The 27,813-nt window shown below is 36.7% G+C and overlaps 1 protein-coding gene across 2 annotated transcripts in view; it reads left to right on the top strand.

The window, feature by feature from the left end:
• Positions 1-27,813, top strand: part of LOC150089523 (ecotropic viral integration site 5 ortholog-like) — a 338,392-nt gene that overhangs the window by 275,720 nt on the left and 34,859 nt on the right. For both annotated transcript variants that reach the window (XM_090368641.1, XM_090368642.1), the window contains 3 exons: positions 3,582-3,728; positions 21,170-21,319; positions 25,420-25,584. In XM_090368641.1, coding sequence (XP_090224767.1) covers positions 3,582-3,728; positions 21,170-21,319; positions 25,420-25,584 — 462 coding nt within the window. The remainder of the gene's footprint in view (positions 1-3,581; positions 3,729-21,169; positions 21,320-25,419; positions 25,585-27,813) is intronic.

Genomic DNA, 27,813 nt, shown 5'->3' with positions numbered 1-27,813 from the left:
CTATTTTTGTATTTAAGAGATGTATGAGAAATGGAGAATAGATCCAGTGCCAGTAGGTATTCTATAAATTTGTGTTGTAATAGTGTTTTTGGTTCTGCTTAGTAATGTCAAGAAATGGTAATTTTTTATTTTCTAATTCAATTTTGAATGAGATGTGTGGATGTAAGTTACTGATATGTATATGAAAGTTGTTGAGTTTCTCAATGCCATGTGGTCAAATGGTGAGGACATCATCTACATGTCTAATCCATACTTTTGGTTTAAAGATGGCTTTTTCTATGGTCTTGTTTTCAAAGGAATTTACAAAAATCTCTGCCAATGGCGGGGGGAGAGTGGATTGCCCATGCTTAGACCTTGTTTTTGTTTATATACTCAAATTTTGCCAAAAAAAAAAAAAAAAAAAAAAACCTGCCACGGCAGTAATTATGAATTGTGGTATGGGGTGGTGAATTGTATTACACAAAACTGGTTGTTTCTAATCATGTCTTACTAATACTGTCAAACACACACTGTACAGCTTATAAATTTTAACATGAGCAAGATAAGGCTTAGAATATGATGCTCAGAAAGCTTTCCTGAAATGTGTGAATCACTATAATTGTGATACTTCCAATGTAACATTTTTTGGCAGCCAAAAAAAAAAAAAAACCGAAAAAATCAATTGCCATGAAATTGTAAGCTCTTCTGACCTCAAGCCATATAGAGCATAAATGGAAATTTATTTATTACTGTACCTGAAATTCTTGTTTAAGAAAATTTTTGATATGAAAACATATATGGTGGCACTAGAGTAAAATCGATTTGTAACGAAATTTTCTTGTAACTCAAATGATACAATTGATTGTTAATGAAGAAAGCTGACCGTTTAGATTTTAAATTATGAAAATTACGTCACTCCCTATTAGTTGGCTGTTAGATTTCAAATGACATCCGCTAACAATGATAAGTCAGTCACTAATGTTGATTCGGTAGGTCAAGTAGTTGATTCAGTAGAGTAAGTTTATACTCAGATACGGAAATGACATCACTTCCTAAAGACTGCTAACTCAGTCACTAACATTGAATTGGTAGAGTAAGCAGTTGGTAGTAATATTATGCAAGAATAAAAGCTTCAGAGTCACTGAAGAAGCCTCTCGTGTCAAAAAGAAACAAGTTCAAAAACATGGAGAATGAAAAAAATGCACTTTAATAAAATAGCTGCAGATTTTATTAAAGAATATTCTTTCACACAAGACCATTTCATTGCTTAAAATTTAAACGGCTTTGATTCAAGAACACAACAATAAAACAATCACTTCAACAAACAGTAACTTCTTACATAATATTACTACCCCAAGAAATATGTCTTGAGCAATTGCCATAACAGTATCTGTGAACAATTATGACAATTCTGCATTAAATTCGTCTTCGGATACCGTTATGTCGATTTCTCAAGGCATATTTGTTGGGTGCAGAGATGCAGAATGTGAGGCTCATGGGCAACAAAAATGTAACAAAATGGCAGCATTAGACACCAGTGGATTACCATATGAACTTCCTTTACTTATTGGCAAACCATACTTGATAACCACTAATATGCTGATGGGCTTCTCCCTCTTGTTCAGAATAATTTCCAGAGGGCATAAATTCAAATTGAGGGAAGACAGTTGTAGGATAGATGTGTAGAAATTTGCCTTTAGCCAGCGGGTGGTTGATTACTGGAACAAACTTATATTTGTCGTTGTAGAAGTTGATAGCTTAAACAGATTCAAGGCAGAACTAGACAAACATTTGGAGCGAGTGGATGGTTGAAATGAGAAGGGTGTGTGTGTGTGGTTTTTTTTTTTTTTTTTTTTGTTGGCTGATGCTATATCATTTTTTTTTTTTTTTTTTTTTTTTGTTAGTTGTTGGTGCATCGGCTTCTGTGGCCATAATGCACCTCCCAAAGTTTTTGCATTTTACTTTGATACAAGCCCGGGGCGGGATTCAAACCCGCGACCTTTGGGTTGCAAGGCAGGCACTTTACCCACCCAGCTAGCCTGGTCGGCTAATGCTATATAAGCTTGCTTTCTTGCATCATGTGCCCTTGCTAATGCTAATGTTGACGTATCTGATGGTCTGGCTAACAGAGCTTTAGGAAAATTGGTATGTATTGAATATGATGAAGAGACTAATTGTATTAAACGTCTTTGGTTGAAATTTCCAGGATCATCTACTGTGAATCGACTTGCTAGAACAAAGGCTCGTCTGTTTGCTATAGCTAGAGAAATCAATTTAGAAGCCGTACTGATCGCAAGAAGAAGTAAGAGTGTTTCGTTGAATAACAACAGAATGAGATCGGCTAAATGAAATCATTTTTCACTAATACTGGCTCGTGCTATTACCATCCATAAATCTCAGGGAGGTACTTTCGATTCCATAATTTATGAATACGAGAAATGTCACGAACAACAACTAGTTTATGTTACATTATCTTTACATTATTGCTGCAAATGGAAAAAAGAAATTTTATCATGGACTGAGAAATGCTACATCCACTCTTGCACTTCAAGCTGATATGACAAGGTTGTTGAATAATCCTCTGTTTGCCATGCAAGATACTTTATATGAGTTCATCAGTAATCGACAAGATCTTTCCATTCTAATGTTAAATTGTCAAAGTTTACGTGCTCACAGTGACGATCTCACTGATGCAGTTACACAACAATCCAATTTACTTCTGCTTTCTGAAACATGGCTAAATAACAAAGAAGTAAGCATACTTCGATTGTGTCATTCAGTTCAAACGAGAAGATCAACAAGTTAGTGGTGTAGCAGTTTATCATAAGAGAGAAAATTGTAATGTTGTTACTTCTCATATAGAAGTGATTTATTGACAAACTGTTGGCAAATCCGTGAGTGTTAGACCTGTTGGAGACATTTGTGCAGCTTGAATGCCTTCTTCCTGATGTTCAAACGATAGTGTCGGTAGTCATTTATATTTCACTTAACCAAAAGATCAAACACATTGAATTCATCCATTTCATTTTACTTCCTTACACGATTGAAGGAGCTGCATTGCAACAATTTTCTCACAAAAAATGCGACTAAATACCAATGATACTTAGTGGAGATTTCAATGTTAATTTTGCAGATACTCAACCCAAACTTTTGACAGATTTCTTAGAGAATAAATTTGGACTAATGTTAAATACTTCTAGATCTGTATCGACTATTAATTATGGAACTATAATTGATGCTGTGTTTCAAAGACATTTACACTCTTTACAATCTCAAGTGTATGTATCATATTTTAGCTATCACAAACCTATTGTAAGTAAATTACGTATTGAACATGTATTGCAACCTCAAATTCACAAAACTGCTGAAAAAAAAAAATGCTTTAAAATGTTAAATGTGTTCAGATTCTTTTCATACTAAACCCCTTCAAAATTTTCCAAGCCAAGGATGTTTTCACTTAAAATAAAATAAAACATCTTTCATGCGTATAGGGTACACACAGTGCTTTGTTTTTATATATTCACATGATTTACATATAATTTAACCAAGTATATATTTTTTTGTTGTTATTCTATTAACCATGAAATTATTCATGATTGCAGATCAGTTCACAACCACCTTCCTTGGAACCTCAAACTGTAGATATTCTCTGTTCTCTTCAAGAAGAAGCAGTAGCAGTAAAGCTTAAGGAGGCAGAGAGCCAAGAGTCACTGAAACAGTTAAGGCAAAGGGTTCAGGAGCTAGAAGAGGTAAGTTTTAAAATTCACTACTCACAAGAGGGAGAAACTTTTATTTTTTCTTATTTTGAAATGTCATATTTTATTATTATTTGGTCTTTTCTGTTCCTAAACTTTTAGTTGCAGTTTCAAAATGCCAACTTTATTTTGTTACAACATGTAATTTCAGCATATGAAGAAGAAACAGGATTCCCATAGAATATTTACATGAGGAGTTATTCAGGGAGGGGGAATGCTAGAGGTGTGTTAAAAAAAGGTGTGTATTAAACTCTGGCAGTGAGCTAAATGATTTTGTAATAACTGAGAGCAAAGTGGAGCAGATATTGTTGAAAATAAACACAAGAAAGGCACCTAGAGTGGATGGGATCTGTCCAGTTATATTAAAGGAGGCAGCAAAGGAAGTAAGCAAATACTTAGCCATAATTATGAGCACTTCCTTAGACTCAGGAGACGTACCCATGGACTGGAAATGTGCAAATGTGACTCCAATTCACAAAGGAGGATCAAAGGGTGACACAAGTAATTACAGACCTGTTAGTTAACTTCTGTTCCAGGGGAATTAATGGAGGCACTCGTTAAAGAAGCATTGCAGGATCATCTACACAAGACTTCAGTTATAGCTCGGACACAGCATGGGTTTGTTAAGGGGAAGTCTTGTCTGACCAATTTGATTGGATACTACGATGTGGTCACAAAGGAACTGGATGCAAAGAATAATTTTGATATCATATATTTGGATCTTAGAAAGGCTTTTTGATAACGTTGCACATGGAAGATTTCTGCACAAATTGGAGCAGTGTGGCATTGGAAGCAAATTGCTGCTATGGATAAAGGGATGGTTGAGTGGGAAATCAATGGACACTGCTCATCGTGGACTAATGTTATTAGTGTAGTCCCTCAGGGTTTGGTGTTGGGTCCATTGTTGTTTTCTGTATTTATTAATGATATTGATGATGGTATATCAGGCTTAATGTCCAAGTTTGCAGACGATACGAAGGTTGGCAGAGTTGTTAATGACACTAATGACAGTATGCTGCTGCAACAGGATCTAGAAAAGTTGAGCAGATGGGCTGAGAGGTGGCAACTGAAGTTTAACATTGACAAATGTAAAGTACTGCATATGGGAAGCAGTAACCACAGAGTAACGTATCAACTGTGTGGTACTATACTGACAGTGATAGAGAGTGAAAAGGACCTGGGGGGTAATTGTGCAGGGAAATATGAAGTATTCTGAACAGTGCAAATGGTCTGCAAGGGTAGCTCATGGTGTCTTGTCAATGATATACAGGAATTTTTCTAGCAGGGATAAAGAGGTGATTATCCCCTTGTATAAGGCAATGGTCGGGCCACACCTTGAGTACTGTATACAGGTCTGGAGGCCTCATTTTAAGAAGGATGTTGTTGTTGGAGTTTCTGGTGCAAGGGTTACTTAGGCCACATTGTGCCAAGAAGGATGTAGAGCTGTTGGAACGAGTACAGAAAAGGGCAACAAGATTAGTGAATGGAACAAAGGGTTGCTCTTATGAAAAAAGGCTTAAGTTTTGCAAATTTCATTGTCTGGAAACTAGGCACCTGTAAGGTGATCTGATTGAGGTGTATAAAGCATTGAATGGTTTAAGCATGTTCAATGGTGATGGGGTTCTTACTCTTGCTCAGAATAATTGCCGAGAGGATATAAATTCAAATTGAGGAAAGACAGTTATAGGATAGATGTGCAGAAGTTTGCCTTTAGCCAGCGGGTGGTTGATTGCTGCAACAAACTTCCATCTGTTGTAGAAGTTGATAGCTTAAATAGATTAAAGGCAGAACTAGACAAACATTTGGAGCGAGTGGATGGGTGAAATGAGAAGGGTGTGTGGATTTTTTTTTGGCTGATGCCATATAAACTTGCTTTCTTGCATCATGTGCCTTTGCTAATTCTAATGTGTTAAAAGTTCTTGCCTTCTAGTTCTGAAATGTCAAGATTATTGCTACATTTCAGGAACATAAGTTACCTTTATATTATCTTTGTATTATCAGTAACAAAACTCTTTACAGTGGAGTTACAGTATGCACAGTTGAGGGTCAAAGGTCATAATTCCATTTTTATATATATTACATTACACAGAAAAGAAAAAATAGCAATCTATCATGTAGAATTTGAAAATTATTATATCTTTTCTGAATACAGAAAGGAGGAGGAAACTGTTAAATGTGATATTTTACAGTATGATTCTAAACTGCTCCTTCAGGGTGAGCTGGAAGTGCAATTGTGAGAAGCTAGTATAGGCCAGCGGTGGCCAGTCTTTTTCTGTAATGTGCTCCATTATATTGGAAATGTATCACATTCTGTCTAGAGGTGGATCTGAAGTCAACGAAGGCTCAAATGAGAGAAAGAGAGAGAGAGAGAGAGAGAGAGAGAGAGAGAGAGAGAGAGAGAGAGAGTAAAAGTTGCATACTACAGTTAAGAATTCTATTACCACTTTTCTATTAAAAAAAAACAAGCTAAAGAATCCCATACACAATTTTAAATTTGAGTTTTAAAGAGAATCAGTCATGCACACCAACTGATCCATGTCTGGTATGACCTAATATTTTTGTATTAGTATTAACCAACTAGTGCACGCAAGTTACAAGCTTTTGCTGCACCAGGAAAAGAAAAAATTAATTAAAAAATTTTAAAAATATAAAAAAGTAAAAAGAAAAGAAACTACATTGCAAATGCTATGTGTTTCCCTTCTCATATAAGTAACTACCCATGAACCACGAAGGTAACTTATTTCAGTAATTAACAACTCGCTGGCTAAAAGAAAGCACTGCAATCCAGACTAAACCTTCCATGTAATTTGAATTTACAGCTCCCTAATTCTAGAATCATTTATAACAGTTATAATTCTGTCTACGTTCATTTTACTTTCTCTTCTCAGAGCCTTATAGACTTCAGTCAGGTCTCCTCTGAAATGCCTGAGGTGTATAAAGTTAATATTCAATGTCTTTTCTCATATAGATGCCCTTTTGCAGATATCACCAAGCAGGTTGTGTTTTTGGACCATTTCAAATAGCCAGTGTCTTTTTTTTTTTTTAGTTGCAATCTACTTACTAGGGTACAGTATTCCAAGTGTAGTCTTATAATTGTTTTATACGGTAGGATCATGATTTCCTTATCTCTACAAGCAAAAGGTTCAATAAATTGTCAGTAGGACACCATGAGATGTCCTTGCAACCTGTCACACTGCTTGGAGAACTTCACATCTAGCCATACTGTAACATCCAAAACTCTTCTTCTGCTACAGTTTTTACTTTAACCCTGCCAAATCTATAAGCTATTTTGCTGTTTCCAAAGTGCATTTTGCTTCACTAAAACATAGCTGCCACTTTTCTGACATCTGCTATCCAAATTGTTCTGAAGGAGCACTGTTTGGTGCTAATCGTAAACCACTCTCCCAATCTTTACATCATCATTTTTGCTAACTGTGTAAAAAAATTTTATGCTAAATGCTTGAAATAATAAAAAAATTATATAGATCTATTATGTTAATAAATAAATTTAATTTAGATTAATAAACAAATGTTCATCCTTAAATTAATGTCATAAGGAGTTTACTAGTGCTACTACCTACTAAACTAAACTAATGCTAAGCGCCAGTAAATATGGATCATAAGTTCTTGTTACTTTTAAACTGGGGTTGTAATTTTCAACAATAAAAGGGAATTTATTCTGGATCTCTTTATCTTAATTTTAGATTTTTCAAGCAGTTGTGTAATATGTTATTTATTATTTATTTTTTTTTCCAAATCAGGAAGCATGCCACACGTTGGCCATCCCTAATATACCATAAAAGTTTAGAAAGAAATTTAAAAAATATATGAAATAAGGTGCTTACAACTTCTTTTTAAACTAACCTCCACAAAAATCTGTCCTTCTTCACTTGGAACTAAAGCCCTCTTAGTTCTGTGTTAAAGCAAATAAATCATGGAATATCCCTGGAGGAATAAATAGTCGTTAATTTCAGAAATGGATTTAAGTTCCCTTAGTTTTATGCTAAAGAGAGTGAATCATGGAATTATCTTGAAATTGAACCAATTACTTGTGTTAATTAGGATAAGATCTGCTTCTTTGTGTGCTCTTTGATATATCTTGAAAATAATAATAAAATAAAAAAAAACACCCATGATATGCTGGTGTAGAGTATCAGGTATTCTTCTTTCTTTCTGTATTATACTAATTTTCATAACCTATAATTCAGTGCTGGCTCCATTGTTGTTTTCAATATTTATTAATGATATTGAAGGCTGCCAGGTTTGTTAATGACAGTAATCAGGGAGAGCTACAAAATATAGGAAAATTAGGTATGGGCTTATAAATAGCAGTTGAAGTTTAACATTGACAAATGCAAGGTGCTGCATATGGGTAGCAGTAATCCCAGATTAACATATCAACTGTGTGATACTACACTTGGGATAGTGGAAAATAAAAAAGATCTGGGGATAATTGTGCAGTCAGATATGGAGTTCTCTGAGCTGTGCAGACAGGCTACTAGGACAACTAATGGGATTTTGTCAATGATATACAGAAACTTTGCTAGAGCAGGGATAAGGAGATGATTATCCCTTTGTACAAGACCATAGTTAAGCTGTATCTTGAGTACTATGTATGGGTCTGCTGGCCTCACTTTAGGAAGGTTCTGGATTCCAGGGAACAAAAGGGTGCTCTTACCAAGAAAGGCTTCATTTCTGCAAATTGCAGTGTTTAGAAACTAGAGGAGATCTGATTGAGGTGTTTAAGGCCTTGAATGGATTGAGTAAGCTAAATGATGATGGCATTCTTCCTCCTGTTGAGACTACACATATCAGGAAGCTTAAATTCAAATTGAGGAAGCATGGTTGCAGGATAGATGTGCTGAAGTTTGCCTTCAGCCAGTGGGTGATTGATTGTTGGAACAAACTTCCATCTGTTGTTGTGGAAGTGGGCGGTTAGAAGAAATTTAAGGAAGAATTAGAAAAATTCTTGGATGGTATGGGTGGGTGAAGTGGATAGGTTTTTTTTTTTGGTTTTTTTGCTAATGTTTTATAAGCTTATTTTTTTTGCCCGCCACTAATAATACTAATACTATAGGATAGAATACTTATTTTATTACATCAACATATATTTTTTGAAATCTGTTTATCACAGTTGAAATTGCTTTATGAGCTGGCAAAATGAAAGAGTAATAATGTGGAATCTTTTATGGTTAATTAAGATGAGGTTGGAGATCAACAACACCTTAGTAACAACTAAGTTTAGAAGTTTTGGTTTGCTTCTAAGATTAATGAAATGTTTCTGTTATAAATAGTACTAAAAATTATGTTTAAACTATTGTTTGTTAAATCAATCTCAGGGGCTCACATCTGGTGAGTATGGGCTTGGCACACCCAGGATCCTGAGCTGGATATCATCATTCTTCCCTTTTTTTTTTTTTTTTGGTGAGTCCCTTCTACTCTCTCTCTCTCTCTCTCTCTCTCTCTCTCTCTCTCTCTCTCTCTCTCGCAGGGGTAATTCAGAAAATTTTTTTTGGCTGGTGCAGCATAAGCCTCATGCTTCTTTGCACCATATGGCTAATAATAATAATAATAATTGGGCGTGATGGCCCGGTGGTTACAACACTGAACTACCAGCCTGATGGACTCAGGTTCGAATATCACCTTGGCAGAAGCGAACACGGCTCCATCATGCTGGGGGACTGGTATAATAATAGTAATAAATTAGAATAATAATAATAATAAATTAAAATAATAATAATAATAAATTAAAATAATAAAAATTAATAAATAAATAAACATCGTGAAAGTTTCTCCAAGGGACCTACTTACCCCAAGGTCAGAGTGGCAGATTGTGGCACTATCAGGTGTCACTCCCGAGAACTACCACTGGACATAAGCCAGAGCTAAACAGGTCTACCTCCATAGATGGATGATATCACAGAGAAATATTAATCATACTGCATCGAGTGTGGCGTAGGATAAAGTCATTCGCGTTCAGGCCTTAAGCAGAGGGGTCAGTTCAAAAAATCAGAGACAGTCTCCTGAGGAAGACAGTCAATCAAGTGGCACTGTCCCCCGTATGGCTACCACAAGAGAAGGGTAAGACCATCCAGCCCTACCAACTGGAAGTGCTTCCTGTGCAACTGCGCTAGTGACCACCAAGGAAGGGAGAAAACGCCACTGCATGAAGTGGAGCATCGAAATGAATACGTACATCATGCAAGCATACTACAAAATAATGAAGCTGGAGACCGATATGACAACTTACAGGGCAAGACTACGTGTACCAAGTGGCTGGAACGATTCCCAGATATTCAGGTCACCGGACAGCGGACCAGAGAAGGACCATTGTCACAAAGAACCTGATAGCTCCTGCAATCTTCAAAAATATCAAGCAAGTCTTGAGCTTGATATTTTTACTACAAAGGATAAAGAATACGGAACCAGAAGGGGAAGAACGTACCACCACTGAACCAGAGGAGGAAGAGTAAGAAGAAATACAACCCACAGCAGCTGAAGTGGAAAGAAAAGAGGTCATGAATCCAGAATAGAGGACAAGTGGAGGAGGGCCCTAACAGAATTCGAAGGAATGGACCCCACAAAGACTCATGATACCAAAGCAGAGGCTGAATAGAACCTTGTGGAGAGTCACAGACCACCTGAATCGGCACATAATACCGCATTACCTTGACAGCAGTGGTGCAACACTGGAGACCATCCACACAGCTGTGTATTGTACTGCGGTAGCAGCCACGAGGATTAATGGAAGAGAAACAAAAATTTTAAAATAATTATTATTATTATTATTGCTCTTTATATTATTTCTCCCTGATTGGAGGTTCCACCTCGTGACGGGTATTGCTACCAAGTACACAGGGTAGTTGTTGTTATGTCTGGTGTTACTGTTGGTCGTGGAACTCTCTGACTATCCTACAGGTGTTCAGGATTGAGACTTTCTGAAGCTCCTTGTAGTGTTTGCTGGGAGACCTATTGCTGCTAGGCTGTTATGTAGGGTCTTTGGCACCATACCTGTGGTTGACATGATGATCAGGATGGTCGTCACTTGTTGCATATGCCACATCTCTTTGATCTCCTATCTTAGGTTTGTGTACTTCCTGATTTTTTTCCCCATGGGTTTTCTGCAGGTTGCTAGTGTTGGATACCACTATGTCAATCAGATAGGTAGCCTTTTCCTTCTTGTCCACAAGGGTTATGTCCGGTCTATGAGTGTACTCAGTCTGGGTGATCACCTTGCATCCCACGGTGAAGTGTTGGATCATCTCCGAGGCCAGGTAGCATCGTTGACATGTGTCATCGAACACTCTGGGCTCCTTGGCGATGTATTTTCTATAATTCCTGGTGTTGATTACCTGGTCTTGGATGGTGAGCATGAATCCTTCAGTCTCGGGGAAGAGTGTCTTGCTCGTGAGCCATGCATTGGAAGCAGTTTTATCTATGTGATCCTGATTCCGTACCCAGGTGGGAAGGAGCAGCAGTGTGTAGCACACGCTTCTTGATTAGACAGGGTTCGAGCCCTTCGCCACCAAATACGGAGGATGCGGAAAGGTCTGGGAATGACCACCGCATATTCCCGGAGCATGTGGCCTTAGTTGCTAATGCTCCTAAAAACCAAATAACTAACTAACTGATCCTGATGGAGATCATTGTAGTGTCTGCCATGGAGTGTCTTCTCTGCCAATCTTTCTAGCTTCGTTTGTACCTCCTGGTTGGGGGGGGACTCCTTGCTTAGGTTGAGTGGGGTATACCGCTTGTCTATCTTCCTTATGGCCTGGTGGAGCGCTGCTGTGTGTATTATTATTGTGCTTATAGTACAGAGTGGTTACAATAAATGTTTCTGCATTCTGAGATCTTTGGCAACCTAAGGAATAGACAGATTGCAGATTATGGAATCTACATGTTAAAAAAGATGTAGAAGCAGCATGGGAAAAAAATTTTTTAGGTTCCAACACTTGGCATCACTGGAACAAAAAGGTTGGTATCCAACTTCAGGGCAGTGGCTGCTCAGTGAAGTTCCTTCAGTGAGCAGTGTTCTGCAAATGGAGAAAAACGTATTAGTTTTAGTAAATGAGATATGGTGCAAGGAAGTCTAAGGATTATGCAGCACCAGCCCAAAAAAAAAAAAAAAAAAGAGTAAAATAATAATAATAAAAAAATAAAATAAAATAAATAAATAATAAAAGAAAAGGATATAGACAACCTATACATTTCCACTCCTCCCATAGGTAACTATCCAGCTGACCTTTGAATTTCCCCAAACTGTCGACTCTACCAACCATACTGTTGGTGACTTATTCCAGTAATTTATAACTCACTGGCTAAAATAAAACTTCCTGTAATCCAGTATAAACATCTCACTCCCACTCTAACTTGAATTTATGGTCCCTAGTTCTAGAATCATTTATAACAGTGAAAATTTTGTCCTCATTCATTTTACTTGTGCCTCTCAGAGCCTTAAACACCTCAATGAAGTCTCCTCTAAGGTGTCTAGTTTCCAAGCTGTGCAGTGCAACTCACATATTCAAAGTGTTTCCCTCATATGGACACCCTTTTGCCGATCTCACCAAACTAAAAAATAAATATATTAGACATGATATTTCCCATATATGGTATGATTTTTATTTTTAGTTCTGTCTTCCATGATAATATAGTGGGCAGGGCTGCCGCAAGTAGGTAGGCAAGGTAAGCATCGATTACAGGCGGTAGTACAAGAGGGCATCAAAAAAACTTTGGACATATACAAGCCAGACCTATGTATAATTAACGAACTTCTTTATAGCGAAAATTTTTATTTAGTGATATGCGCAATATCACATGTTCTTTCATTTCGGTCAAATGTTTCACAATTTCATTTTTTTTTCCTCTATTGACAGAGGCAGTCTGGCCATAAGCCTTACTGGGTAAACCCCAGTGGGCTGGAGGCTGGTGTGATTTTGGCCATAAACACTAGTATGAGACTGCTACAAGTTTTCTCCTGGTAAGAATTTTTGACAGTCTATCGGTATTGCTTTTCCTTTTCTCTCTGAATCTGTAGTATCTTCACCAGCACGCTTCCTTTTCACACTTTTCTCAAGTATTTTACTCATTTTTAGAGAATAAAACGCAATTACAGTATAAAAAGGAAAAAAATGAGGAGACACTCTTGATACACAAACAAAGGTGCCTGCATGTAGCAACTGAATAAACAAAGCAGTAAAGACAGAAACACGCTTATCGCCTCTCACTAGCTCCCATTTTCCTAAAACATATTTCTGGAGATCACTACCATAAAAACAATTTCCAGTTGCATTTCTGCTAGTGGAATCTATTACAAATGGGTAGTAAACTTGATCTAATTGCATTTGCGACAATACCAATATCTGCAGTTGTGGGTTTTTATGGTGAAATGTGTTTCCACTTCATTGAAATCTTCAATCGTATGAAAAACATACATTTTCAGAAACTTCTCTTCTTTCAGTTTGGGCGATTCCCGAGTTTGACTACCATTTCTTGTAAACACAAAGGCGAATCATGCACAAGCGAATTCGGTTCGTGTTATATACGACATTGTTCCCCTATTTATAAATCGTGTATGATCAAATTCGTGTAGTGTAAACGCGTGTTATACGAGGACTGACCGTACTATATACTCTATTTTAATTTTTTCTCAGGGTAAGTATTTTTTGTGCTACCATATGCAACTTATTTGTTAGCATATGCTTATAGCTTCGATTCTTTATACGATTTCAGTTTTTTAGCATTGCTTATAAATATCATGAACTTTACCTCCTAATCCATATGGTATGGTTAAAATATAATGACGAAATTAAAAAATATAAAAAAAATTCCCCGAGAGGAAAAAAATGCACTCTTTTCCGCTTGGATTGTTATACATAAAAATTAACGATTATGAAACTAAGAATGAGAAGAACCAAGAGTCCTAACGTTGGACTTTTGCAGTTCTGTCATCAATTGGTTCATTTAATCGGAAAAGAAATTCTGAGTGTTATAAAGGTTAACTCTAGCTCCCGTGGTGCATGGTTAGCGTGCGCCACTGGAAATTTTACATGTTATCCTGCGAGGTTCAGTTGGAAAATCATTCGATGGCTAAAGCTTCGTGTATTAATAATAGTTTATAACTGGAATTTCAGTTTTGTTAATATTATTGCAGAATATGTTTGAGTGTTATAATTATGTGATGCGAATGTTGACTGAGTTCTGTGGCTGAATTATTAGCATGGAGGCTGGTTTGGTGATATAAGCTCTGTTATTTGCAGTTTAGTAATCCAAATTTGGCAGTAATACTACCAATTTCGTATGTATTAGGGTACCTACAGATGTTCTGGCTTGCCTGCACAGGCAAAGTTTGTGCAGTCAAACTGGGCGTGTGTATGCAGCGCAGGCCGCCTGAATGGCCGCATGGCCTGGTCTGTGTAAATTTGAGCGATGGCAGATATTGTCAATGACCTATAGGTTTGCGTATGTAGATGGTTTTCCTAACAGACCTGTAGGTCTGCATATGTAGATGTGGTTTTCCCAAATATGGCACACACACACAAAGAACCTTGTGAAGGTGCACTCAATGCCATAAAAAAAATTCCCTACTTAATAAAATTGTTCTATAATTATTAGCTTCACAAATTCTGATTGTAATTGGGCCTCTGACATTGGTAATTTCAAATTCTAGGTTATGAGAGTGAGCAAACAGCAGGTTAGACAAAAAACCAAATGCAGTGAATGAAACAAATAATTCATATTTAATGCACCTTAAATTCTTCTTCACTACCCTTAAGCTGTATGAAGAAATTCTTCTTCGCTACCCTTAAAGATAATACTGTATTACTCCATTTGAACTTTTACAATATATTTTTAATAACGATTTTACAGATACTTTTCCAAATGTAGCAGTTGAATACCACTAAGAATTTTTCTAACTTTACCAGTTTCAACTGCCTCAGGTTGACAGAATTTTTCAAAATTAAAATTAATCAAAAATTATTTATGATCGACAATGTCTGAACGCCTTTCTAATTTGGCAATAATTTCAATAGAAAATGACCTTTTGGAAAAAATAAACATAAATGAAATAATTAATAAATTTGCATTTCTTAAAGCAAGGAAACATAATTTTATAATTTTTTTTTTAAATTATAATTTTCCTTTTATTTTATTATTGTGATAGAATATGATTACTGTGATTTAGAATTTAAAGTTTATTTCCAGAATTTCAGAATGATTTCGTTATTTTTGCTTGTTGTTTCATTTTATTATATGTAAGATATGTTGTAATTCATTTTCTTTTTCAATAAATGAATACCATTTTATTTATGACTTATTTTTTAATCCAACTATTTTGGGGCGGAAAATTTGATTTTGCTTACTGACAGCACATAGGGTCACAACGGCCTGGATAGTGGGTTTGTCATTTGTACTCAGATGGAGAAGTCTTGGTTATCCTGTTGGAGATTAAAGAAATTTTAGAGAATCACTTCCTTCAGAGCTATGCACGGTTTCTCAGCTTATAATGTGTAAATCAACTTACAAAAACACTTTACAGACATAATACACAATGAAACATATGAACTGGTGCACTATATGCACTATGACCAAGATATTGGTGTGCCAATGCCAGTATATACATCTATTCCTCAAATAACACCACAGCCAAAAAAGCCAAAGGAGTTCAGATCAGGGAACAAGGTGGCCAAAATGTTGGAAACTTCGGACAGCACCCAATCAGTGGTGAAATTTTCCATTGGCAAATGCTGCATACTATTGTTTTATGTAAACACACCCGTTTGAAGACATTCATGCTATTACAGTGCTGGAACTAAATGCTTTTTGATAACTGAAAGTGGAAGAAACAAGTTGGAACTAAAAGTGATTAAGGTGCCTGTGTCTGACAAAAACAATCCTATTATATTAAAAGAAGCAGCTTTTGCTGCTTTTACTTACCTCTTTTGAGATAAGTAAACCTTCAGCTATCACTATGAGAGCATCCTTGGATTTGGGGGAGGTTCCTACAGATAGAAACTGTGCAAATATCTCCCCTATTCACAAAGGGGGATCATAGTTGCTAATTACAGACCTATACTGGACTCCAGTTCCATAAAAAATAATGGAATTAATGACTAAAGAAGTAAGGCAGGTTCGTCTTGATGGGAATGCTGAAATTCATAAATACGCCATTTCAAACCACACGCATAGCTGTAAAAACAGTACTACTGCGCATGCATTTGTTTAGTCAGACAAGAGCATCTCACTAACTTACATTAGCATTAGTAGAGGCATATGATGTAAAAAAGCAAGCTTATGCAGCATCAAACAAAAAAAAAAAAAAAAAAAACACTCTCCCATTTCACCCCTCCATTCGTTCCAAGTACCTGTCCAGCTCAACCTTAAATTTATTTAGGCTATCAACTTCCACAACAAGGGATGGACGTCTGTTCCAACAACCAACCACCCGCTAGCTAAAGGCAAATTTCCGCACATCTATCCTACATCTGTCTTTCCTCAATTTGAATTTATGCCCTCTCAAATGATTATTCTGAGCAAGAGGAAGAATTCCATCAGCATTGAGCATGCTCAAACCATTCAAGGCTTTATACACCTCAATCAGATCACCTCGCAGGTGCCTAGTCTCCAGACACTGTAATTTGCAAAATGTAAGCCTTTCTTCGTAAGAGCAACCGTTTGTTCTGTTCACTAATCTTGTTGCCCTTCTCTGAACTCGTTCCAACAGCTCTACATCCTTCTTAAAATGAGGCCTCCAGACTGTATACAGTACTCAAGGTGTGGCCTGACCATTGCCTTGTACAAGGGGATAATCACCTCCTTATCCCTGCTAGAAAAATTCCTGTATATCATTGACAAGACACCATGAGCTACTCTTGCAGACCGTCTGCACTGCTCAGAAAACTTCATATCTGCCTGCACAATTACCCCCAGGTCCTTTTCATTCTCTACCACTGTCAGTGTGGTACCACAGAGTTGATACGTTACTCTGGGATTACTGCTTCCCATATATAGTACTTTACATTTGTCAATGTTAAACTTCATTTGCCACCTCTCAGCCCATCTGCTCAACTTTTCTAGATCCTGTTGCAGCAGTGTACTGTCATTAGTGTCATTAACAACCCTGCCAACCTTAGTATTGTTTGCAAACTTGGACATTAAGCCTGATATACCATCATCAATATCATTTATATATACAGAAAACAACAATGGACCCAACACTGTACCCTGAGGGACTCCACTAATAACATTAGTCCACGAAGAGCAGTGTCCATTGATTACCACTCTCTTGTCTTCTCCCACTCAACCATCCCTTTATCCATAGCAGAAATTTGCCTCCAATGCCACACTGCTCCAATTTGTGCAGCAGTCTTCCATGTGCAATATTATCAAAAGCCTTTCTAAGATCCAAATATATGATATCAAAGTTATTCCCTGCATCCAGTTCCTTTGTGACTACATCATAGTATCCATTTAAATTAGTCAGACAAGACTTCCCCTTAACAAACGCCTGCTGTATCCGAGCTATAACTGAAGTCTTGTCTAGATGATCCTGCAATGCTTCTTTAACCAGTGCCTCCATTAATTTCCCTGGAACAGAAGTTAAACTAACAGGTCTGTAATTACCTGTGTCTTCCTTTGATCCTCCTTTGTGGATTGGGGTCACATTTGCACATCTCCCGTCCGTGGGTACCCTCCCCTGAGTCCAGGGAAGCTCTCATAATTTATGGCTAAGGATTTGTTGCCGCCTCCTTTAATATAACTGGATAGATTCCATCCACCCCAGTTGCCTTTCTTATGTTTATTTTCAACAATTTCTCCTCCACTTTACTCTCAGTTATTACAAGATTATCTAGCTTACTGCCAGAGTTGAATACACCTCTGGCATTCCCCTCCCTGAATAACTACTCATGTGTGAATGTAGATGCAAAATATTCATTGTTTGTTAGCTTCCTGAGCAGGATCATCAACAGTTAAACCATCGATATCAAGTGGACCAATATGATTCATCCCCTTCCTTCTAGAATTTGCATAAGTAAAGTACTCTTTGCTGTTTTTCTTTGCATCCTTTGCCAAAGATTTCTTGTAATCTGCCTTCGCCTGCCTAACCTCCTTTGTAACTTAGTTACAGGCCAGCTTATATCTATCATAGGCTTCTGTGTCACATGTTAATTTATATGTATCCCATGCATTTTTCTTCTCTGTCACATGTCTAATTAGTTCATCTGACATGGATGGTTGAATGGATTGAGCATGCTGAATTCTGATGGGATCTTTCCACTTGTTCAGAATACGAATCTAAGGGGGCATAAACTCAAATTAAGAAAATACAGATGTAGAATAGCTTCCAAGATTAATTCTTTGAATGCTTCCCATTTTGAATTTGCTGTTGGTAACATCATCAGTTGGTCCCACCGTATAGAATTTAAATACTGTCTCAGACCACTGTAGTCACGAAAGCAAAAACCCTTCCCTTTACCCTTGATGCTAGTTACCTCTTTGAGTAAATCCCACTTCAGCACACTGTGATCACTGCCATCTAGTGGTTCCTTTATCTGCAGATTCTTGATGCATGAAGAATCACTACTGATAATCAGATCAAGAATATTACTCCCTCTAGTTGCCTCCCAAGCATGCTGCTGTAGAAAACAATCATCCAATAAATCCACAAAAGCGTTGCTAGTGTGTGTGTGACCAACCCACAAGTTCCAGTCAATTTCTGGGAAATTAAAATCCCCCATTATAAGATACTCCGATTTACTGGCCCACTCTATTTCTCTGCACAATTGCTCATTATACTTATCAGATTCATAGAACACACACCTAAATTAAATTTTTCCTTTCCCACTGCTTATGTCACACCAAACAGACTCAACATTGCATTGTCCACCAACATCAATTGGATGCACTTCCTTAGATTTTGTGTTTCTTAACTAACAGCATAACCCCTCCTCCCTTTCTGTCCTTCTATCCTTTCTGTACACATTGTACTCCCCAAATTCCAGTTCTGCACTGCTTATGTCTGTGTGACACCATGTCTCTGATATCCCAACAATATCAGCGTTTGATGTCTTGAATAGCACTTCAAGCTCATCGAATTTATTAACTATACTGCTATCATTGGTGTACATGCAAGTATACATGCACCTGTTTCTACTCTTAGTTACCCTAACGCAGCCCATGTATTTACTTGTTCCACTATGACTCCCAGCAGTCCTGGAAATCCCCATTGTGTTACTTTCCAGGCTGCTGCTCAATTGCATTTCAATAGAAGTAGTGCAAGAATCACTTTTACCTCTGCCAACGGCTACTGTTAATCTATTAGTCCGTGTATTCCCCCCAAGCTTGCAGTTTTCTGACCCATCTAACTCTGCCTCAAAAGCATCAGCAAATTTGGAAGTTTAGAATTTTCATCTGCGATATCATCATCTGAATTGATTTGATTTTATCTCCAATGCTGTTTGCACAAATCCGCTCAGCCAGCTTCTTTTTCTACCAATAATTCTTGAACGTCTTCAGCAATCATATCTTTTTTATTTTTTTAGGAGCATTGGTGACTAAGGCCATGTTACTCAGTGTATATTGTCTATAAATTGCACGTGTCCTGAGGTCGATTTTCTGTTTTTCTGGGAGGAAAAACCCGAGTTTCTGGGAGGAAAAACCATGCTACCGAGGCCGGCTATCTCAGCCACTTTTTTGAAAAAGACCCATAAAAATTCCTTCCTTCATCGACAGGATTCAAACTTGGGTCTTTTCCAGTCGGTGTGGGGAGGAGGGTGATTCTACGAACTGTATCTCAGCCACATTTTTTGAAAAAGACCCATAAAAATTCCTTCCTTCATCGACAGGATTCAAACTTGGGTCTTTTCCAGCCGGTGTGGGGAGGAGGGTGATTCTACGAACTGTGCTACCCATGAGAGCTTCAGTAGTCATATCATCCCCTCCTACCCGACGTAGCAAATTTCTACTATTGCCCCGATTCTGTTTTCTGCCTGTTCGATCATATTTCCTGAATGAACTGATTCTGGCCATACATTTTTCCACATGCATTTAACATTGAAGATTTTACTTCTTTCAGCAATAAAGCTATGATTCAGATACAGTCCACAATTGAGAAATGTTTCCATGCCTCTATTACTTGAATAGATTCATAATCAATTTTTTCCAAAATCCATTGTAACGATTTTCTGAGGGAACAAGTTTTAAAGGTGGATATAATGCCTTGATCTAATAGCCGAATGTTGTTGTTATTTGGTTTTTAGGAGCATTAGCAACTAAGGCCATATTGCTCCGAGGATATGCGGTGGTCATTCCCTGACCTTTCCGCATCCTCTGTATTTGGTGGTCACGGGCTTGAACCCCAGTCTAATCAAGAAGCGTGTGCTACGAACTGCTGCTCCTGCCCACCTGGCTACGGAGGCACCTAATAGCTGAATGAAAGAAGTTGTATTAAACCAGTACAACTGTGGCAGTAGGCACATAACTTCAACGTTTGGATGACTTGAATCTTTTGGATGGCTTGGTGTGCTATCCGATAATAATAAAACTTTGAAATCTAGATTTTTCAACAAGTACAAGTTCAAAAGCACAGAATGTAACACAGGAATTTCCCAACAAAATAAAATACACAGATTTCTCAATAATTTTTTTTGACTAGCAAGTCAACAGCAGGGATTCAAAGAGTGGAAACATTTAAAAATTACATCAAACATAATAGCAAGGTTTTACCTGCACAATAGCTCAAAAATACCCTGTTGTGCGAGGTTTACCGAAATTCTCTAACTGTGTTAGAGCAAAACCATGTTATATAAGTACCACGATGTATGAGGAATTTTGCAATTTATCAATCGTGTTAGAGCAAAACTGTGTTGTAGAAGTACCATATTATATGGGGGGGGGGGGTGCCTGTTTACATTTTTTTCCCATTTTAAGACATTCTAATCGCATTATCTACATTGCCATAATGTATGGTACTTTACCTATATCAGTTGTTAAGGTACCATATGTCAACCATAACTGCATTCTTTGTAAATATTCTTTGAACAGTAATTTTTCTCTTGCTCCTTGTTTCATCTTGCAAATTATATTTTTATGTTGAATTCCTTTAGAGATTTGTTTTTATAGCTTATCATAATTCATTTGAATATTTATGTTCATAAGTCCATTCATCAGAATAGAAACCATTTGAATTCTAACTTGCCATTTGTCAATTTAATGTCTCTCTTATATCAGAATATAGTGATTTTTCTGCTATCTTTTGATAATGACTTAAAAATTGGCTCCGTTATATGATTGATTATATTCTTATAAATTTAATTTTATATTTCATATGTTTAAGCCAAAAATACTCTCATAATAGTTCTTTTGTTATATTGGTTTAGATTTCATTAATCTGAAATAAGTAGTTTACAGAAACTTTTACTTTTTTTTTGTTCCCAAAGTCCCTTAAACTAATGAGGGAAACAACTCCAGATAGTTCTATTGCTAGTCTTCAGGATGAACTAACAGCTGTAAAATTGCGAGAAGCTGAGAGTAATCTCCTTGTAAAAGAACTTCGCCAGAAAGTGACAGATCTCAAAGCTATGGTAAAGGTAAGGAATGATTTTATGGCACTGTCTTTTATTAATTTCAGTGCAAGTTTCTTATAAGTTTATAAGAAACTTGCTTAACACAACTATAAAACAATTCCTTGTATTTCTTTGTTATTACTCTGTTGACAAATTGCGACAAGCTTTTGTACCAAGTTATAAGGTCATACTTTAAAAATTGCCAGATCAAAGTAATATCACAGCATCTAGTTTACTCTACATCAGTGGTGTGCAAACTATGGGGTGTGACTCCCAGAGGGATCATGGGATAAATTAAAGTCAATTTTTCAATAAAATTAGCTATTATATGCATAAAAGCTAAAAAACCTGTTGTTAAAATTACTCTTTCAATACTGTAGGTTTAGAGACTTTACTACTCGAACAAAGTCTGTGTTACGAATGAACCCTGTTTCCACTCTATTTTTTAGGATGGTTTCAAGTGTGATGCAGGTGGATTTCTTACTTTAGCATTAGCATTAGTTGAGGCATATGATGCAAGAAAGCAAACTTATAGAGCATCAGCCAAAAAAATAAAAAAATAAAATTTAAAAAAAAAAACCTTCCAATTCCACCGATCCGGTCACTCCAAATGTTTGTCTAGTTCAGCCTTAAATTTATTTAAGCTATCAACTTCCATAACAACAGATAGAAGTTTGTACCAGCAATCAACTACCCACTGACTAAAGGCAATTTTCCACACATCTATTCTACAACTGTCTTTCCTCAATTTGAATCTATGCCACCATAGGTTCTTAATCTGAGCAAGCAGAAGTATCCCATCAGCATTGAGCCTACTCAAATCATTCAAGGTCCTTGTACACCTCAATCAGATCATCTCGCAGGTGCCTAGTCTCCAGATGCTGCAACGTACAGAATTTTAGCCTCTCCTGGTAAGAGAACCCCTTTGTTCCTCTCACCAATCTTGTTGCCCTTCTATGTACTCGTTCTAGCAACTCTACATCCTTCCTAAAATGGGGCCTTCAGACCTATATGCAGTACTCAAGGTGTGGCCCGACCATTGCCTAGGTGCCTCTTTAGCCAGGTGGGCAAGAGCAGCAGTGCGTAGCACAAGCTTCTTGATTAGACCGGGGTTCGAGCCTGTGCCCACCAAATACGGAGGATGTGGAAAGGTCAGAGAATGATCGCCGCATATCCCCGGAGCAATATGGCCTTAGTTGCTAATGCTCCTAAAAACCAAACAACACAACACACAACATGACCATTGACTTATATAAAGGTATAATCACCTCCTCGTCTCTGCTAGAAAAATTCCTGTATATCATTGAGGAAACTCCATGAGCTGCTCTGGTAGCCTCTCTGCACTGCTCAGAGAACTTCATATCCGACTGTACAATTACCCCCAGAACTTTTTCATACTTCACCTCCCTGAGTGTAGTATCACACAGTTGGTACATTTCTCTTGGGTTATTGCTACCCATATACAGTACTCTGCATTTGTCAATATTAAACTTCAGTTGCCGCTTCTCAGCCCATCTACTTAACTGTTCCAGATCCTGTTGCAGTAGCGTACTATCTTTACTATCATGAACAATGCTGCTAACCTTTGTATCATCTGCAAACTTGGGCATTAAGCCTGATATATCTTCATCGATATCATTAATAAATACACAAAACAACAATGGGCCCAGCACCAAACCCTGGGGGGACTCCACTAATAACATTACTCCATGTAGAGTAGAGCATTGTCAATTTATTACCAGTCTCTGCTGTCTCCCACTCAACCATCCCTTTATCCATTGCAGCAACTTGCCCTTAGTGTCATACTGCTCCAATTTGTACAGCAGTCTTCCATGTGCAACAGTATCAAAAGCCTTCATAAGATCCAAGTATATAATATCAAAATTATTCTTTGCATCGAGTTCCTTTGAACCACATCATAGTATCCAATCAAATTGGTCAGACAAGGCTTCCCCTTAACAAATCCATGCTGTGTCCGAACTATAACTGAAGTCTTGTCTAGATGATCCTGCAGTGCTTCTTTAACCAGTGCCTCCGTTATTTTCCTGGCGCCTCCGTAGCCAGGTGGGAAGGAGCAGCAGCGCGTAGCACACGCTTCTTGATTAGACCGGGGTTCGAGCCCGTCACCACCAAATACAGAGGATGCAGAAAGGTCAAGGAATGACCACCGCATATCCCGGAGCAATATGGCCTTAGTTGCTAATGCTCCAAATAACAAACAAACCATTATTTTCCCTGGAACAGAAGTTAAACTAACAGGTCTATAATTATTTGCGTCACCTTGTGAACCCCCTTTGTGAATTGGGGAAACATTTGCACATCTCCAGTCCTCTCGTGAATCTAATTTTCCTTGTGGGTAATATGCCTTCATTTGCTCACTGGCTGTGGACACACACAGAAAGCAGCTGACTACTGTGACTTCTCAGTATGTATTAATACTTCTCAGTGCTACTCAAATGCTGAACCATAATCTCTTTAGCTCTTAATTTGTGCTTCAAACAGCAAAATTTCTGAAATTGCCTGAAGGTCAAAGGTGAGAATATGTGGTGGCATTAAATATTATGTCTGTTGCATGCACACTTTATTCTGCTTCATAATTTGGTGCTTTCACGTCAACTTGGATGTGTTTTTCCTTCTTCTGCTATTTTTTATATTATCGTAAGAAGAAAAAAAAAATATTTTTATATATTTTATCATGGACAATTGGGTAATCAGAATGAAATGGTCGAGGGGTGACGACAATAATGTTGCTACAGATACTTCTCTCTCTCTCTCTCTCTCTCTCTCTCTCTCTCTCTCTTTTTTTTTTTTTTTTGGCTGGTCCAGCAGCCAAGGAAGCCAACCTCAGGCTTCCTTGTACCATATGGCTAATAATAATAAAACAAACTGTTCTTTGCTCCACTGATATTATAGTTATGTTTAATACAAAATTTTAGAGACTTCTTTATAATCACCTGTGTAAATCTGCTGATTAGAGGATTTCCATGGGAAGAAGAGTGTTGTGGTGGTGGGGAGACCATTAAAAAGCACAGCCTCCCTGAAGTGCACTTCAAGGAGGCTTCTTAATGGTTTTCTCATATCTTTTAGACAACCCATGAAAGTCTACTCAGCAAATCTCTAGAGGTGAGTTATCTCTATAAAGAAGCTTAACATTTTGTAAATATCACTTGGATAACAAGAAGTATATGCTAAAATTTACGATAATAGTTATGTTTAATTTAATTGACAGTGTCATAGTGGAAGATAAAGTTTCTGTTTGATAATATTAGCAAGCAGTAGTTTGAGAATTTAAACTAATTTCAGGATGTATAATTATGTGCTTACCTGTATTTAGAAAGACGATAAACCTGAAACATTATAACAATAAATACAGCCTACAAAACTGAAATTCCAATTAAACTATGTTTAAAACACATTTAAAGATGCACACTTAAAATGACAGTATACTTCAAAGCTTAGCATTGGGTTTTTGATGGCTTCTTCAAGGAGTAGCACAAAATTAAAATAAAAACTTGCAAAATATGGAGGGGAAAATATATAGGTAAATATGGTATATATGTTTTAATGTGCAACTGTTATGTAAATGCTAATAGTTTTGACATAATGTATGTGTCAAATAATGTGTGTATAAATAAAATGATGTGTTGTAGAGAGAAAATGGAAATGGTGCTATAAAACTAATACTTGCTATTGAAACTAAATAATAAAATAAAATGTAACACCCAAAGTAATTACATAATTATTTTGGGTGTGCCTCTGTAGCCAGGTGGGAAGGAGCAGCAGTGCGTAGCACACGCTTCTTGATTAGACGGGGGTTCGAGCCCGTCACCACCAAATACGGAGAATGCGGAAAGGTCAGGGAATGACCACCGCATATTCCCAGAACAATACAGCCTTAGTTGCTAATGCTCCTTAAAACCAAATAACAACAACGACAACAACAATTATTTTGGGTGTTACTTATCTTTTTCTATTACATTTCTAGATATTTGTTTTTAGCAAAAGCTTCAAGCTACAGGAAAGATATATATATATATATATATATAGATGATGATGTGATTACTAACTTGTTATGTTCTTACATAATTAGTTAATTTAGCTTCTGCTCTCTTTAATTGTGGTAGAAACATCTAGAAGAATTACAGTCTGATGACTCTGGAAACCAAAAGAAATCAAAAAGTGTTATTACTTTATTACAAGAAGAACTGTTAATGGCAAAGTTGTCTGAAGCAGAAGCAGTTGCAGAGTTAAAGGAACTGAGGCAAAAAGTTATGGAGTTAGAAACACAGGTAAATTATCATATTTGAATGTGTTTATATAACAAATAGAGCATATGATAATATCATATCCAAATCCACTCACCCATTTTCGGAATTTACATCTCTGGGTTAAAAATTTTTATTCATTTATATTATTATTATTTTTTAATTTTCCTATTTTTAACCTTTTTGTTATTTTATTATTATAAAACTGCAAAACAGAATTGTACAGAAAAAAAAGTAGGCAGTCATAATGAATAGTACTTAAATTAGATACTGTATTTTCTGGACACTGATGTACCCACATTTTAGAAGGAGAATTAAAAAAAAAAAATCATTTCATCTATTTGAAATGCAAATTCTTAAGTAAGGTTATCATTTTCTCGGTTGAAGGAGGCCTGAAATGTCTTTCAGCTGCTCTGTTTCCATGTCCTTTAGTATAATTTAACACCTTCAATTTGAAGCCAACAGTGTACAAAAACCTCTTCTGCCTTGTATTCATTTTGTCAGGACTTAAATTTATAACAGATTAAAACTACTGTTCTCAAAAAAATGCAGAAATATGGGCGTTTTTCTCTCCCCATTAGTGACTCATTGATTTGTACAAGGGATTACCAATTCTTGGAGATCACGAAAAGGTCAACAAATGATTATGATAATTCCCTGTAATTTTTTACAGAAAAAGATTTCTAGAAGAAAGTAGGGCATTTTGCAGGGGAGGAAATAAAGGATGAGTTTTCTAGTGGAATATGCTAAGCAATAACCAGGGGTGTTAACACTTTTCCTGAAATGTGCCATGTATCATGTTGAAAGTGCATCATGTGCCACCAGATGTTGTTGCCAGCTATATAAAGGAATTACTATATACACTAAGCACTTGTAATAAAAAAATTTAAACAATTTTTCATTTATGAAATAAATTTAATGTAAGGTAACAAATAAATGTTTTTCCTTGAAGAATCAATGTCACTAAGAGCTCTGCCTTGTGTGTTAAATTAAATTAATGATAAAAAGTGGTAAATATAAACTGTAGGTTCCTGACATGTTGAAATCTGTGTTATAATTTTTGAAAATAAAAGTGAAGTTTAAACTGTGTACTCACTTCTGATTTTTTAAATAATTTTTTTTTTGTTTTCCAATTGATAGGTATGTCACTAATAAGAGCTGTTCATGACATTCGTGCCACTCCTGCACATACAGTCTGATCTTTAAAAAAAAAATATATATATATATATCTAATAATACTTTTAAACATTGTATTCAAGATCTGTCAGCAAATATGGAAAAACAATTGGTGTCACAACTTAAATTTTTTTTTTTTTGCAATGACGAATCAACAGACGTCTTAGGGCTAGCAGTATTACTTGTATTTGTACGATACTTGTTCCAGAACAGAATTGAGGAAGATTTGCTGCTCCGTGAATCTCTTGAAGTCACACGACTGGAGAAGAAATGTTTAATGTCATGAATGGTTACATGATAGAATGTGAAATCAGTTGAAAAAACTGGGTTGATGTGTTGACTGATAGGGCCCAGAGCAATAACAGGAAAAACAAAAACGACTGGGGTGATGGTGCATATCAAAGAGTTGGCGCCGTCTTGTTCGAGTAGTTACTGTGTGCTTCATCAACAAGCACATGTCACCAAAACGATGGAAAGAGACCTAAAAACTGTTGTGTGATGCTACAAAGATAGTGAACCACATTAAATCTAGGCCACTTAATAGCAGAGTGTTTAAGTTACTTTTCAAAGAAATGGGCAGTGAACACACAACATTGCTGCTTCATAGAGAAATAAGGTGGCTTTCTAGGAGGAAAGTTGTTAGAGTTTCTGAACTTCGCTTGGAAATTTATTCTTTTTTTTTCATTGATTACCCATTTTCTTTATTTTCATTTGTTAAATGTGTTAAAATTTTAAGTTTTTTTAATATATTATTATTTTGTAATTAAAATCTTTTTTTATTAGGTGAATCTTATTAGTTGTAAAAAATTTTAATTTACTGCCACCTTCAGTACTAGCACAAATTGTGGTGAACAAAGAGTGCCTTTCTTGTGTTTATCTTCAACAATTTCTCCTCCAGTTTACTCTCAGTTATTACAAGATTATCTAGCTTACTGCCAGAGTTGAATACACCTCTGGCATTCCCCTCCCTGAATAACTCCTCATGTGTGAATGTTGATGCCAAATATTCATTTAGTTTGTTAGCTACCTGAGCAGGATCATCAACAGTTGAACCATCAATATATATGAAGTGGACCA

Source organism: Mastigoproctus giganteus, chromosome 2, assembly GCF_048544385.1.
Source record: "Mastigoproctus giganteus isolate SK-2022 chromosome 2, ASM4854438v1, whole genome shotgun sequence".
Classification (NCBI taxonomy): domain Eukaryota; kingdom Metazoa; phylum Arthropoda; class Arachnida; order Uropygi; family Thelyphonidae; genus Mastigoproctus; species Mastigoproctus giganteus.
Note: the sequence above shows the minus strand (reverse complement) of the source record. Positions and strands in the feature narration are given on the sequence as shown.